This window comes from Paramisgurnus dabryanus, chromosome 21 (genome assembly GCF_030506205.2).
Source record: "Paramisgurnus dabryanus chromosome 21, PD_genome_1.1, whole genome shotgun sequence".
Classification (NCBI taxonomy): Eukaryota; Metazoa; Chordata; class Actinopteri; order Cypriniformes; family Cobitidae; genus Paramisgurnus; species Paramisgurnus dabryanus.
This window is the reverse complement of record NC_133357.1, coordinates 22,188,807-22,205,909: the sequence shown is the minus strand read 5'-3', so window position 1 is coordinate 22,205,909 and position 17,103 is coordinate 22,188,807. Positions and strand designations below refer to the sequence as shown.

Here is a 17,103-nt window from a genome sequence, read left to right as displayed (position 1 = left end):
AGGTGTGGGACGCCGGTGAGAAGAGTCGGAGATAATGAGGTCACCAGGTGGAAGGCGCGCACGTGTGGAGCTGTCAAAACATAAACACAACACAACACATGGTGAAACAAAGACAAAGCGGCCAATAAGACCGAAATCATGACAGACTGTTACATGAGTAGTTACACGAGTAAGTATGGTGGCACAAAATAAAACTTTAGTTTGGAGCCATAGGAATGAATAGGGCTAAGCTAAATGCTCACACATTCACAAGGCCCTGTACAAAGATTAAAACTGCACACATTGAAAAAGGATAGGTATGTATTAATTCATCTAAGTTGAGGTAAAAACATAGTAAAATATTGAAAAACAGTGGTGTTTTCCTTAAAAAAAATCCCAATAATTTACTCACCCGCATGTCTTCTAAAATGTTCATGTCTTTCTTTGTTCAGTCGAGAAGAAATTATGTATTTAATAAAAACATTTCAGGATATTTCTAAATTTAATAGACTTTATTGGACCCCAACACGTTACAGTTGCAGTTTAAAATTGCGGTTTCAACACAGCTTCAAAGGGCTCTAAACGATCCTAGTGAAACGATTGTCCTTTTCATCCAGAAAAAAAAAATATGCACTTTTAAATCACAACTTCTCATCAACTTCTTATCCGTGTGATGAGCCAGCGCGACCTCAGGTAATGCATCATTTTAAAGAGTCATCTTTGCATGCTATCTATGTATTAAACCATTGCTGAAACAAATTAAATATAAGGATAAATACAGATAAATAATACATTTTATAGAAACACTGTAAATAACATTATATTCAAAAACTCATTTAGGCAGTGGACATTTGAAGGCCATATATTCTGTACTCTTACTTGACATTGAAAGAGTCATGTTCCTCTGAAAAAAATGTGTATTGTAAAGTCTACACAGGAAACTTTTACAAAAATACAAATAAACTTTATCTTTCTCTTTCTTTAAAGAGCACAGATTATCCGATTCACGATTCTACATTTTCTTTGGTGTGTGTGTATTAGTACATGTTAACGATATGCAAAAGGTACAAACCCTAAAGTAAACAATGGCGCGAGTTATTGTTTCCAACATGTATCTCTTTTCTTGGACTACAACAAACACACAGATTGTAGGCAACAGATTACTTCCTGTGATTGGTGATGTAGTCAAGACCGACATTATCATAATTCCTCCCGCTGGGACTCACAGCCTGTAAGTTAACTCCTGTTAGCAACCAAATCTTTCAAACATGGTAAGAAGTGTCACATTTCAGAGGTCTTCAGGCCAATCACAACGTACAGATTAGCTGGCCAATCAGGGACACAGAGCTTTTCAAATCTATGCATTTTAGCAAGAGACTGAAATCTGGAGCTACAAAAATGTACGGTATGTGGAAAATAATGTGTTTTTTTAACCATAAACCACGCAAACACATTGTATTATACCAAATACACAAAACAACATTGTTTTTTAGCAGTGAAATAGGTGCTCTTTAATATATCATACTGATCGAGAACAATAACATTACAGTTTTTGCCATCTAAAGAGTATAAAAGGTCTTAACTTGGAATGGGTAAACATTTTTGTTGAGTGTGTAAAAATGTAAAGGTTAGCAACAGAAAATCTATAGTAGCAATTTCCTCTAGAACACTTAAGGAGTTCTTTTATAATGAAAATGTATTCTTAATGTAAAATTTTTTGACATCTGAAATCAGATAAAGTGGAAAGCCTCAGTACAAGCACAAATTCAAGAGCTACTTAATCTCCATCTTTGTCCAGTAATCCCGCTTTGAAGATCTGCCCACAAAAGGGAAGATCAATGCATAGCGTATTTTATAAACTTCTCAGAATCAAGGAGATCAAATGTATACTTGCAGACAGTGAAACAGCTGTAGGTCCATAGCCCTTATAACCCGAGGCTGGTCACACACAGACAGACAGATGCTTCTGACCTGCAAAAAATTTCTAAAGAATTCACTTCATACCGTGGACCAGATGAGTTTCGGCTGTTTCAGAAAACAGAACATGATGAGGAATGTCGAGTGGTTTTATTCCAAATCCTAAACCTGTGTTGATCATTAGTCTTGATCTCCAATTCTTAAGGTGTGAAGATGATGTGAAGGAATCTTCCTCTTCTTGTGTACACTGTTATGTGTTTTCTGTGATCCATGTGCTTTGCATCAAAGAAGTCTTGGCACTTTGTATTGATGAATCACCAAGCCGGTTGTCCCACTGGAGCGCTTCAATCGCTGAGGGCTGTGGTAACTTGACATGCCATAAGGAACTGGATGCCTAGAGACAGAAGGGCAAGACATACATAAAACATGAAGATGGTGAGGCCTCCAATGCTGATTTAAAGCAAGTATAGTCTCATATTAGAATGTCCAACATTTTTTAAATAATGCAAAAGCTTCAATTCAAAATGCAAAAATTATATTCAAGGTTTTACTGAAAACTTTAAGCAGCCAAACCAAATTCAAATTAATGTGGATTTGATGAGGATTAAACTTAGGCAATTTGTACATTTTATAAAAGACAAAAACAAACAATGAATGCAAAAATGAGAACCATATGGGGAAGTTTTTCTGGGCACTGCTTTTCATAAAATGCAAGATTCTGGTTAGTAAGGGCAGATTCTTTCAGATACTCTTTTAAAGGTGCCTGAAAGGTTCTTCATAGCAAAGCCATATTAAGAACAATTTTGGTTCTTTAAAGAACCTTTCAGTAAAAGGTTCTTTAAAAACCATTCTTTCATACCTCTTTATAATCATTTATATAAAAACTTCTGTGAAACAGAAAGGTTCTTCGGATGTTAAAGGTTCTTAGTGGATCCATTCAGCCAAAAATGCATTAAATAGCACTAAAAGCCATTTTTTGTGCAATATAGCACCTATAAAGCAGCTATGAAGAAACATCCATGGGTGATATAGCACCACTATAGCATCAAATATGGTTCTATATACAGTAGCAAAATATGGTTCTACACAGGTACTATATGGCACTTAAATGGTTCCCTATGATTACGGGTCAATGAACCACTTTTAGTGCTATTTAGCACCGTTTGTGTTTCAAAGTGCATGGCATCGTAAAGCACCTTTAAGTTTGCTAATAAAACTTTTCTGGTCCGTTTCCTCCTCTTAGTTTCTCCAATCAATTGTAAAACAAACTAATTTTATGCCCAGTTAGACCTAGATTTAAGAAATGTGGTACAGTTTTTAAGACTTCATGTGATGCCCTGGCAGAGAGAAAAAGAAAATAACAAAACTCTAAACAACCATAATTGCCCTAAAGGGATTACTAAAATTTAAATCAGACATCATATGGTGCACGCTGGGCCAAACTCATCTACGCTGGCAGAAGACGCTGATAAACACTGTACAGTCAAAGATGGCAATCTGTTATTACATTAGTGTACCAATATTTTATTTATCGCCAAACACAGAAAGCAATATGGCATAATTTCAGCAAAAACATGAATGCACTCTAAAAAAATTGCTGCTAAATAGCACTAAAAGCTTGTAATCAGTGTTAGTGCTATAAAGCACCAATATAGCACCTATGAAGAACCATAGGGGGTGATATAGCACCACTATAGCACCAGATATGGTTCTACACAGGTGCTACACAGGTACTACATAGGTGCTATATGGCACTTAAAATGGTTCCCCTATGATTACGAGCCAGTGAACCACTTTTACATTTACACACTTTTAGTCATTAAGCAGAAGCTTTTGTCCAAAGCGACTTACAAACAGAATACAGTATTTTTTGTAAGAATGTACAGATAGAGATCAAGAAAAAAGGAAAAGAGAAAGATAATAAGTCCTATATTATGAAGTGAGGTGTTGGCGGAAGAGATGGGTTTTTAGGCGAGTCTTGAAGACAGCTGCAGACTGCAGAGTCAGCAGTTCATATCGCGAACGGCAGACAAACTTTACCTGTCGAGTAGAAACTTTGCATGGGAAGCCCAACCTGTGCTTTTAGCGTACGCCAGCATGTTAAATAGTCTCCCAAAAACACTCTGGTCTTGTTTCTTTCTTCAGAGGCCTTTCTCTTCTTGTCATACAATTCGTAGACACTTTTTCTCTTGCGACCCTCAGACATTTAAAAAACACAGTGAGAACGCAGGCTTTAATGAATGGCTGAAACCGTAGCACAACACACATATACACCTGAAAGTGCGGATGTGCAGAAAGGGGACCTAGGGACGAGCACATACAACGGCCTTACGTCAACATATCATCAGAATGATTGACAACTGGTATGACCAATAGTCTAGATGATCCACCCGGAAAAAGAAAATCTTCTGCTATACATTTGAGGGGGTGCTGACCCAGTGGTGGTTTTAAAGGCCAGGAGCAGAGCTTTAAATTCGATGCGAGCTGCTTTAGGAAGCCAGTGTAACTTGACAAAGAGAGGAGTGTCTTGCACCCTCTTTGGCTCATTGAAGACCACTCTTGCCGCTGCATTCTGAATCATCTGTAGGAGTTTGGTTGTGTAGGCTGGAAGTCCAGCCAGTAGCGCATTGCAGTAGTCCAGCCTAGACAGGACAAGAGCTTGGATTAGGACCTGCGTAGCATGCTTATTTAGGAAAGGTCTAATTTTCCTAATATTGTAGAGAAGGAATCTACAAAAGGGGGGCGGTGCCGCCAACATGCTCTGTGAAGAAGCTGATCATCAATGACCACTCCCAGGTTTCTGGTTGTCCTGGAAGGCGTGATGGTTGGGGAACCTAGCTAAATGGAAATGTTGTGATGAATCTTTGGTTCAGCTGATATGACAAGCAGTTCTGTCTTCGCAAGAGATCCTTCATCCAGAGTGAGATGTCCCTCAGGCATTCGGAGATGCAGGCAGAAACCGTGGGGTCATGACAATGAGACAAAGAGTGGAATGACAAGTTGAGTGTCATCCGCATAGCAGTGGTAGGACAAGCCATGTTTTCGAATGACAGAACCCAGGGATGTCATGTATATCGAAAAGAGCAGTGGTCCAAGCACGGAGCCTTGAGGCACCCCGGTATCGAGACGTTGGGGTTCAAAGACGTCACCTCTCCAGGATACCCTGAATGACCTACCTGACAGGTACGACTTGAACCATAGAACCGCTGTGTCAGAATCAACCAAAGCCTTTTAGTGCCCTTAGCACTGTTTGTTTTTAGATTGTGGTGCTGTGATTTAAAGGTGCAATGTGGGACTTTAATCTGTGAGATTGTGAATTGCAACCAAGAGCTCAGTTCACAGCTCAACCCTCCTTTTCAAAATGCATATCGAAGCTACAGTAGCCACCACAGGACAAACATATTGTTTATGAAAACATAGTAACAAAACATGCTTTACAGAAGAGTTTGTCCGTTTAGGGCTACTGTACAAACATGACGGTGCGAAATGGTGACTACCATGTAGGGGAACCCGCGGTGTATGTAGATAAAAACGGATTATTCTAAGGTAATAAAAACAATACGGTTTATTATGTAAGGACTTATACATCACATGTAATATTGTTTGAGCTCGTCCCTGTGCATATTGTGTGCATATTGATTTACTGTATAAGTGTAAATACATCTAATACCAAGAAAGAGCAATTCAATTCAATTCAATTCAATTTTATTTATATAGCGCTTTTCACAAAAGTCAATTGTTTCAAAGCAGCTTTACATAAATAGAAGCAGTGAAAAGCACAGAAAACGACAGATAGCACAACAAAATACATGAAAGCATGAGCAGTTAAATTTGCTGCGGCTATGACTCAATATTATAATTGCACGTATTACTAAAGCAGCGTATAGAAGAGGAAGCTAGGTAAAGCCCAAAAAGGCTGCCTCCTCGGGGTGAAAAACCCCCTAGGAGAAAAAAAAACCCCGTGCTTTTATCCGAGGAAAAATAAGTCCTAGGAGGGAAAAACCCTTGGGAGAACGGAAATGGAGATTTAGCGGAGATTAAGCGGTTCTGCCGGTGATCGTTGGTCAGGTATCAGCTGGGCATAAAGTTGAAGGACAGCCAGTAGATCAGAGGTGTGCCGACTTTCACATCTACCGGGACTGGGTCTGTTTGTCTCATCCTCAGGTCGAGGACGAGACAGGGAGAGAAAAACAAAATCGTATTAGCGTAGCGGCCGTTCATATGTATTGAAGTGTCACACAGTGATGTGGTTTAACTCAGCTTAGTTCCAGACAGACTAAATATTGCGGCATAATTATGTTATCCACAGTTGAGGATTTAGCAAATTGGGGGCCCAATGCGAGGGTATATATGGTAAATAAGGGTCACCTTCCAATCTTTAAGAGAAAATTAAACCTGACGACCCGTTTGACTAGGCCTAAAGCCCCACTGTCTTCGTTAATACAGGTTCAGTGGCAAACGGGTCTATATTGTATACCATTTACAGGACCAGGAGAAAACGCCAAAAACATCGCAACCCGACCATACGTGTTAACCCGTTTGACTAAGGCCGGAAGCCCCACTGTCGTCGTTAATGCAGGTTCAGTGGCAAACGGGTCTGTATGGCATACTATTCATAAGACTTACGATAGCGCCAAAATCGCAACCCGACCATACGTGCCAACCCGTTTGACTAAGGCTGAGAGGCCCCACTGTCGTCGTTAATGCAGGTTCAGTGGCAAACGGGTCTGTATGGCATACTATTCACAAGACACACGAAAGCGCGAAAAACGCAACCCGACCATACATACCAACCCGTTTGACTAAGGCTGGAGGCCCCACTGTCGTCGTTAATACAGGTTCAGTGGCAAACGGGTCTGTATGGCATACTATTCATAAGACTTACGATAGCGCCAAAATCGCAACCCGACCATACGTGCCAACCCGTTTGACTAAGGCTGGAGGCCCCACTGTCGTCGTTAATGCAGGTTCAGTGGCAAACGGGTATGTATGGCATACTCATACAAATCTATACTTTTAAGAAATTGTATCAATGTCAGTTTACAAGTGAACCTAATAGTTTGCCTCTGGTGATGGAGATGGGTTGGTATGTGATCCAAAAATCTTTTTTCGCAGTCTCATCTGGAAGACATTTAATGGAATTTATATGAAGCTCTCTGATCTTCTGCCACCCGGTTTGGTACCTTATAAATGTCTTACAGCTAAGATCAGAGGCATCTGGTCTGATGTTGACCATCAGGTTTCATCGTAAAACCAGCACCCAGAGCAGAGGGCTCACGTATTAATATTGATGTTGTGAAATACATCTGAACAACTTGAACTTTAGTAAAAGTGGCAAGAGCATTGTGAAGTCAAAAGGTCATTATAGTTATTTTATAAAAAAATGCAAAGCTACCCAAAAATGCAAATGGCAAGCAGCTGTGGAACCTGACAATAATGTATTGAAACCAAATTTATTCTGAAGAAAATATAATTCGGTGTCCAATAGATAATCTTATCTCCAGCCATTTTAATTTTGTGTTTAATACGCTGCCTCTATGAATCTGTCACGGTAGGAAAAGTCCATCGTGACTTTCTGTGTTGTGTTTGTTTGGATGACTGAAGTGTGCATGTGCGTGTCTGATCACTAACGATCTGAGTGAGTGCAGGTGTGCATGATTGCTTTACTCCAGCTGGCGGTGGTTACCCAGACGGCATATATACTCACTCATTCTCTTCTCTCACTGCCAGATGATTACGCTACATGTCTTGCCTGTGTTCTCGTGTTCGTGTGTTCCTGTGGTCTCGTCTTCGCGTGAAGGTCTGCCTGTTTGTGTATCCGGTTTCATCCGTTCACCTGACTTCACCCACGAGCACCAGGATTCGTCACCGCAGCCTTTGTCTGTCCAACCATTTCATCCGTATCATCTGTGTCATTTATATAATAAACTGTGTTTCATTCAGTCCTGCATTTGCTTCCTGATTTTCACATCCAGTCATCACAGAATCATCTGGCCACCATGGAAGCAGCAGGAAAGGGTTCCCCGGCTCGGTTTGAGGAATTTATCTCCGCCGCCATACATTGCTTCACCACCCAGGATAGCCGGATTGAGGAACTGAGCCGGGGAATGAAGGATATGACAGACAAGGTGTCCGAGCTCACCCAGGCGATCCAACAGCTGACGCTCCCCACTGCGCCACCCACACCGTCTGTTCCTCCTACACCACCCACGAGCGCGTCCCGTCAGGAACCCAAATTATCCACGCCAGAGAAATACGCAGGTGATCCAGAATGTTGTAGACCATTTCTATCTCAATGCTCTCTTCATTTTTTCCTTCAGCCCCAGACCTACACTACGGAGGAGAGTAAAGTGGGATTTGTATTATCCCTGCTGACGGGAAAGGCGGCGCGTTGGGGAACAGCGGTGTGGGAGAACCACGACCCGTGTACCCAGAATTTTGAGGCGCTCTCTTCCATGATGAGAAAGGTGTTCGATCGATCTGCAGTTGGAAGAGACGCCGCTAGGAAGCTGGCTGATCTGCGTCAGGGTACACGGTCGGTGTCGGATTACGCCATTGACTTTCGCACGCTAGCGGCGGACACGCACTGGAATGAGGAGGCGCAGTGGGATATTTTCCTGCATGGGTTAACCGGCCGCATACAACGAGAGTTGCAACCTGGGGAGGTCCCATCCTCCCTAAATGGACTTATTGATGCTGCCATCCGAGCGGACATTCGATTGAGAACGATTCCTGCTTACGACGATGAAGTGTTGTCCCACGCTGTTCTGGAAAGAACGCCCTCGTCGAGGGAGACTGCGGCCGGTTCCTCCCTGTCCGATCCGGAGCCCATGCAGGTGGGTCGAGCTCGGCTTTCACGGGAGGAGAGGATTCGCCGTCGATCACTGGGGCTTTGCCTGTACTGTGGGGAGGCCGGACACCTACTCCATCGGTGTCCGGTAAAAGGCAGCGCCCAGGAGTAAATCTGGGGTTACTTTCGGGCGGAATCTCTTCGGCAAAGACCCCTCTAACATCTACCCTCCTCCCGGCGAAGCTGCGGTGGCGCAATACACATCTCACCTGTGACGCACTACTGGACTCGGGAGCCGAGGGGAATTTAATCGATCATCATTTTGCACGTAAGCTTCAAGTTCCGTTGTCTTCTCTTTCCAAACCCATATCACCCTTCGCACTCAATGGAAGTGAGTTAAATGTCATCACCCACGTCACAGACCCCGTTACCATCTGTATTTCTGGCAACCACTCTGAGACTTTGCAGTTTTTTGTTACGGTTTCCCCTCTGGCTCCCATTGTACTTGGACATCCCTGGCTGCTTAACTCTTTCCCCGCCATTGACGAGATATCTCGTCAATTAAGAGAAAACGCTTCCCCGCCAATGACGAGATTTTTCGTCTTTCCGCAATACCGCTATTATCCACCAGGTGGCGCCCTTCCGCAACTTTTTAAAACCGGAAGTATTGCCCTATGGCAAGCTGCTGCATGTCCGTGTCTGTTTTAAAGATTGCTCTGAATGGAATCTCTATGAAAAGTCCGTCACAAAAATGGAATTATTTTTGCTTTTTGCTCAAAATATGGTGTTTTTGCAAAAACCTACCCATATTCAAAAGCTGATTGCAAAAGAACCACTAAAGGTAGGATGAAACGTTTTTTTTGTTTGAAAGCAGAGGGTCTGTTCTTTCATTTGGTGTATTGTATGTTTATTTATTTAAAGAAGAACATTTTCTGGAAGGCATTAAACTTTGGTGAAAACATGAAAAACGCTGGCGCTGGCTGGCAACTTTTTTTAAAAACGCTGGCGGTGAAAGAGTTAAACACAACCCGTCTGTCAACTGGAAGCTGGGTACTATCACCGGTTGGAGTGAAGCTTGTCATAAGTCTTGTCTTGTCTCTGCTTGTGTACCTGTCTCTGCGTCTGTGTTTCAGGAGGAGACGATGGACTTAACTAACGTGCCCGCTGAGTACCATGACCTGAAGGGAGTGTTCAGTAAGTCCCGGGCCGCTTCTCTACCTCCACATCGTCCCTATGACTGTGCCATAGATTTACTGCCAGGTACGTCTCCACCTAAAGGCAAACTTTACTCTCTTTCTGTTCCTGAGATGGAGGCCATGGAGAAATACATTTCTGATTCTCTGGCAACCGGGTTCATTCGCCCTTCTTCATCTCCAGCGGGGGCGGGGTTCTTTTTTGTTGGTAAGAAGGATGGGTCCTTGCGTCCTTGTATTGATTACCGAGGGTTGAATAACATTACGGTAAAGAATACTTATCCTTTGCCGTTAATGTCTTCGGCCTTCGAGAGGTTGCAAGGAGCAGCCGTCTTCACAAAACTGGATTTACGTAATGCTTACAATTTGGTCCGCATAAGGGAGGGGGATGAATGGAAAACTGCTTTTAACACCCCTCATGGCCATTTTGAGTACTGCGTGATGCCTTTCGGATTATCCAAGTCGCCAGCAGTTTTCCAAGCACTCGTTAATGACGTGTTGCGAGACATGGTCGATCAGTTTCTGTATGTCTACCTGGACGACATACTGATTTTTTCTACGTCTCTCCAGGAACATGTGCAACACGTACGACGAGTGCTTCTTAGGTTGCTAGAGAATGGGCTTTTTGTCAAGGCGGAGAAATGCGAATTTCATGCACAGTCTGTTTCCTTCCTAGGGCACATCATTTCGACTGAGGGTGTCCGTATGGATCCGGAGAAAGTTAAGGCTGTGGTGGATTGGCCATCCCCAGAGTCTCGCAAGGCCCTGCAGAGATTTCTGGGGTTCGCCAATTTTTACCGGCGTTTTATTCGCAATTTCAGCCAACTAGCCGCGCCTCTGACCGCCTTGACCTCCCCTAGTACGGCGTTCAGGTGGTCGGATGCAGCCCAGACTGCATTTGCCAAACTGAAAGGCTGCTTCTTTCAGCCCCGATTCTCGTGGCCCCTGATCGTAAACGCCAGTTCATAGTGGAGGTCGATGCGTCAGATGTGGGGGTAGGAGCCGTGTTATCTCAACGCACATCCTCAGACGGGAAGGTGCATCCCTGCGCGTTTTACTCCCATCGCTTATCGCCTGCTGAACGTAATTTTGACATTGGTAATCGGGAGTTGTTGGCTGTTAAACTAGCACTGGAAGAATGGCGTCATTGGCTTGAAGGGTCGGGTGTGCCCTTCATAGTCTACACTGATCACAAGAACCTAGAATACATTAAATCTGCTAAACGTTTGAACTCTAGGCAGGCTCGGTGGGCTTTATTTTTTGGTCGTTTCGAGTTCACATTGTCCTACCGTCCAGGTTCTAAAAACACCAAACCTGATGCTTTGTCCCGCATTTTTGAGCGTCCCGATCGTGTTCCCTCTCCCGAGCCCATTTTACCGGAGACTCTATTCATCTCCGCGCTCTCATGGGAGATCGAATCGAAGGTAACTAAAGCCTTAGAAGGGGTAACGCCCCCGGCCCGTTGCCCACCGAACCGATTATTTGTGCCAGAGGGACTGAGATCAGAGGTACTTAAATGGAGCCATAATTCCAGTATAGCTTGCCATCCAGGGGTCAGTCGAACCAAATTTTTGGTTAAGCAACGATTTTGGTGGCCAGGAATGGCTCGTGACACACACGACTTTGTGTTGGCTTGTTCGGTTTGTGCTGTTGGTAAGTCATCTAATCGTCCTCCTGACGGATTACTTAGACCGCTGCCTGTCCCTTCGAGACCCTGGTCCCATATCTCGCTCGATTTTATTACCACCCTCCCACCCTCCCAGGGCAATACGGTGATTTTAACCGTAGTGGACCGATTCTCGAAGGCGGCTCATTTTATTCCCTTGCCCAAATTGCCTTCTGCCAAGGAGACAGCGGTCGTTATCGTAGACCACGTATTCCGGTTACATGGCCTCCTGACAGACGTGGTCTCCGATAGAGGTCCTCAATTTATATCTAAATTTTGGCGAGAGTTCTGCAGGTTGCTAGGGGCTACGGTTAGTCTGTCTTCGGGGTTTCATCCTCAAACCAATGGTCAAACCGAACGAGCCAATCAGGATGTGGAGAGAGTGTTGCGATGTTTGGCTTCCAAGAATCCTTCCTCCTGGAGCCAACAACTCTCTATGGTGGAGTACACGCACAATTATTTACCAGTGTCAGCTACGGGCCTATCTCCGTTTAAGTGTAGCTTAGGGTACCAACCACCTTTATTTCCCAGTCTGGAATCCGAGGTCGCGGTTCCCTCCGCACACGCTTTCGTCCAGAGGTGCCGTCGCACTTGGAGTAGAGCACGTGAAGCTTTACTCCAAGCGAGACTGCGCACCAAGGCTAAGGCTGATCGCCACCGGTCGAAGCCTCCCGTTTACGTCGTGGGTCAAAAAGTGTGGCTTTCTACTCAGAATATTCCGATGCGTTCCGTCTCGAATAAGTTGACTCCCAAATTTATCGGCCCGTTCTCTGTTGCTAAGATCATTAACCCAGTAATAGTCCGCCTTAACCTCCCTCCTGTGTACACACGAATTCATCCGGTTTTCCACATTTCCAAAATTAAACCCGTGTTTAAATCTCGTCTTAATCCGCCTGTTCCGGTTCCCCCCCCCGCCTCGTATCGTAGATGGGGAACCAACTTATTCGATTAACCGTATTCTGGACGCTAGACGGAGGGGACGCGGATTTCAGTACTTGGTGGATTGGGAAGGTTACGGTCCGGAGGAGAGAAGTTGGGTTCCATGGAAAAAACATATATAAACATATATGTTTCAATATAGGTTTTGATATAAGTTTTACATATATGTGACATATATAAAATTGGCCGTTTTCCTATATTATATGTACATATATGTACATATATGTTAACCTATATATTGGTAAAATTATTAAAATCTGTAGCTGCTAATAAATTAAACATAAATAAAGGTCCAACCAATGACAGTCTGCACCTGCAGGAGCCAGGATTCAAACCTCCAACCTTCTGATCAAAAAAAAAAAATGCAATCCCACTGCTAATAATCCAAAACAGCAGCGTCACTGCTGGGATTCAAACACCCAACCTTCCAATCATTAGACAACTCGCTCTACCATCTGCGCTACTGTTGCTGTTAAATACCATTGAACAGTAGATATTAAATTAAACCATTTTGTTATACATGTCCTAGACAGATCTTGTAAATGTTTTAAATGTGCAGACATCATAACTTTATTTAATAATTCACATAATTTATGGCCTGTATATGCACATATATGCACCTCAATTTTGCATATATGCAGCATATATATTATCATATATGGGCATATATTCTGTATATGTGCAGCATATATGTGCATATTAGCTGCATATAGGTTACATATATGTGCATATATATTATTATATATGTGCATATATGCTGTATATGTGCTGCATATATGTGCATATTAGCTGCATATATGTTTCATATATGCGCATATATGCTGTATATATGCAGCATATATGTGCATATAAGCTGCATATAGGTTTCATATATGCACATATATCCACATATAGGTTCTTTCCATGTGGGGGCCTGCCCGGGACATATTGGATCACTCCCTTATTGATGATTTCCATCACAGGTCTAGGAGCCCGAGAACGTCAGGTGACGTCCTTGGGGGAGGGGGTACTGTCACGGTAGGATAAGTCCATCGTGACTTTCTGTGTTGTGTTTGTTTGAATGACTGAAGTGTGCATGTGCGTGTCTGATCACTAACGATCTGAGTGAGTGCAGGTGTGCATGATTGCTTTACTCCAGCTGGTGGTGGTTACCCAGACGGCATATATACTCACTCATTCTCTTCTCTCACTGCCAGATGATTACGCTACATGTCTTGCCTGTGTTCTCGTGTTCGTGTGTTCCTGTGGTCTCGTCTTCGCGTGAAGGTCTGCCTGTTTGTGTATCCGGTTTCATCCGTTCACCTGACTTCACCCACGAGCACCAGGATTCGTCACCGCAGCCTTTGTCTGTCCAACCATTTCATCCGTATCATCTGTGTCATTTATATAATAAACTGTGTTTCATTCAGTCCTGCATTTGCTTCCTGATTTTCACATCCAGTCATCACAGAATCAGCACCATGGACAGTGACCGTCACCAAGGAAACACACATCCCATCAAAACATATTTGTGGTAAGTAATACAAAACTGGCTGTATAGTATTGTGGTATAATCATGGTAAAATATTGTCTCTGATAGCTTTGCCCCAAAACGGCACATAAAACAAAACAAACTGTGACTGATCATGCTACATGATTAAAAATTAAAGGTCACACCGATGCCATAAAAGAACCATTTTTGGTTAATCAAAGCACCGTTCAGTCAAATATTCCTAGAAGAACCATTTGTTGTTTTGTAAGGTATCACTTTTTAAGAGTTGGATTCCTCATGCTAAACATAAACAAAGTGTCAAATAAACAGTTGGATGTATGATGGAGTATTTCTGTGCTGAATGCACTTAACCAGGGTTCGTACATATGTAACAATCTTGCTTTATTTCTTTTATGAATAATTTCAGTGCAGGAAGTACAGTGGAAGTCCTTATATGGGCAATTTAATAGGAATAGCACACGAACACACCAACCAAGAGCTGACACGAAATCAATATCACCAAAAAAGTGCGTTGTTGTTCGTGAGGAAAATATAAGCTTGTTCAGCTTCCCAAAGAATCCAGCATTATGGAAACAATGGATATAGTCTGTTTATCCGGGGATGCAGCGAAGAAGTGCAAGTGTGTTAGCGCTTGATTTCGTTGAAATTGGGCGGTCCCAACCGGGTCATGAATCGCAGGCGATCAGTAAAACTGCATCAAATGTCTGTGTTTTGTTTTGGCCATCATAAATAATGTAAACAACACAAACATATTGTGAATCATAAGTTATCCAGAGATGGTAGGATAATGTTTTGTGTCTGTTGCTTGCTTGTGACTCGCTACTGGTGTTTATTCAGAAAGCTGTCTTTTATAAATCTGATAAAACTAGAGACTCTTTGGAAAAATGAAGGACGTAGTACTTTTCAGTACTCAAGATTAAGATGAGATAAGCAGAAACAACGTGTGTTATGTGATCTTTAAATAAATGGCACTGTATTTCTGTTATTTTTTTCCAGCCTTATTAGTAAACTTGCCTTTGTCTCAGACACAGAATTTTTTACTTTAAGTTTACTTTTATTCGTCCATCTATATGATTTAAAAAATGCACAAACTTAAACAAACTGAGCAAAGATGTTATTGCCTTTTCATTAAAAGGGCCTTTACTCCATAAGAGCGACACTCTTTGGGGTAGCAGTAATAGCAGTTTGTGATTTACGCAAAGCAGATGTTGGTATAATCCAAAACAAATGAAGGTACTTTGCCTTTCATGCTTACATCTTCTCTGAGTTGTTTTCTCATTGCTCACTTGGCACATTTAATATTATGCTTTACACACACTGCTTCAGTTACAATTAATGAATATATAAAATGTAATGTACATACATGCAGAACATTTATGCAAAGTTTTTATCAAAAACGACTTACATTGCATTAAAACTGCATCTTCTCAGTATGTGTGTTCACTGGGAATCAAGCCCATGACCTTTTGCAGTGTTAATGCAATGCTCTATCAAAGGGGCTAAAGAAATAGAAACAGACATAATAGCCACCAACATTCTAGTTTTACTTTAGCAGACAAAATAACGATTTAGAAAAGTAACTGAGGATAAATCCAACATGTGGTTGGCTAATGCTGCTTTTGTACCTTATCTTTATAAGCATCAGTCTCAAATTCTTAAAACATTGTGTGACCTTATGGACAGGGTTTAGATTAAGCCAGGGCTAGGCCTTAGTTGTTGTTTTTTTTTAGGAATTTAAGTCATTTTTTGCAAACATGCCTTACAAAAAACATTACTGGTTTAAATCTTGAGACAAAACAATGACACTGATATATTTTAAGATATGTTATTTTAAGTTAAGACATCTCAAATAGGCTGGTAATCCGCCCTACTGAAATATCCTGCTGAAAACCAATAGAAACCATCACAGATATTTTTTGGTTTCCATTAAAATACCATTAGGAACCATTAGCATTAACCATTAAAACAATTACAAAATTCTTAGTAGTGTGTTTTGGGACACATTCCAGTAGGATTTAATGGCCCCACCATTAGAACACAACACATAGTGGAGAGACCCACAGAGACCATTATAGGGTCCATTATTTACAACCAATAAAATTCCCATTAAATCCAACTGAATTTCTGTGATGGTTTCTATTGTTTTTTTTTTTTTTTTAGCAGGATATGTGATTTTATCAGTATTGAAATCATTATAACTGTACTCACTGTGGTGTGTTGATCCAGATAATCCCCATGTGGCAGTAATACACACACTCAGTGTCTTTAAAAGAGTAGCAGGTGCAGCGTTTGGCTCTTAAGCGAGAGTTTGATGCTTGGGATTGTTGAAATAAAGATTGTGAATTGAAGTCTGCAGCTTCCTGGCCTTCGCTCAGTGGTGCACCTTTCATTACAACAATAATCATTTGCAAAAAGAAGGAAAATAAAGTTAAATATTACACTGCAATAAGAGAAGTTTATTGATACATTTAAAAAAGATATATTGCATTATCAAGTTTATTTTTCATAGATGTCAGGGACAATTTGTATATTGTGTTTTATTTTAATGTGATGCTTAGGCAGCCAAGAGTGGTAAAAATAATAAAATATAAAGAGCCAAAAAGTATTTAAAGATAAAAACAGTATTTAATTTTTTTATTTTAAAAATTATCATTGCTAAATTACAGTGATGACAATTTGTGAGAACGCTTACCGTGAGTTAAAATGTTTAGCAAACTCACAATTAACAAAATAGCATCGAAAATCCTTCTTGCCATGGTCTTTGTTGATCCAAAATCCAGTTATTTCCTGAAAAAAGTTACGATTTTTTTAGTTTAAAAAAGAAAAATATATTTCCATTTCAGACAAGAAGGCACTTCTCAGCTCTATCTTCACCTCCATCTCAGCGAAATAGCTATGGTGTTACATTTTCCCAACCTAAGACCAGAACAAATGTATATTTATAGCGCGTGCTGACACCACCCACTGGTGACGCGCACTCGCGCACGTGTGCGTTGTGTTAAAAGACTGTAGGCTACTCATACTCCTGTTGGTCAAATTATAGGATAAGATCCTTATTTCTTAAGAACCTGATTTCTGTTCCATCTGCGATTTGTTTTTTGAAAAATTTTATATTTGTTAACCTTAA

General features: G+C 41.6%; 1 protein-coding gene across 1 annotated transcript; it reads right to left on the bottom strand.

Annotated features, from left to right (window-relative positions):
- Positions 1–502: 502 nt before the first annotated feature.
- On the bottom strand, positions 503–17,103 carry edn3b (endothelin 3b). Its single transcript, XM_065286268.2, has 3 exons — positions 16,669–17,103; positions 16,185–16,359; positions 503–2,290 (listed from the first exon to the last, which is right to left on the bottom strand). The coding sequence occupies exons 1-3, from the start codon at positions 16,730–16,732 to the stop codon at positions 2,179–2,181; spliced, it is 351 nt and encodes a 116-aa protein (XP_065142340.1). The 5' UTR covers positions 16,733–17,103; the 3' UTR covers positions 503–2,178.

Coding starts and splice junctions, on each gene's coding strand:
- edn3b (XM_065286268.2), bottom strand. CDS start 16,732: ATGGCAAGAAGGATTTTCGATGCTATTTTGTTAATTGTGAGTTTGCTA. Junction 16,360..16,668: donor GCTAAACATTTTAACTCACG/GTAAGCGTTCTC, acceptor TTGTAATGAAAG/GTGCACCACTGAGCGAAGGC. Junction 2,291..16,184: donor ATCTGGATCAACACACCACA/GTGAGTACAGTT, acceptor TTCTGTCTCTAG/GCATCCAGTTCCTTATGGCA.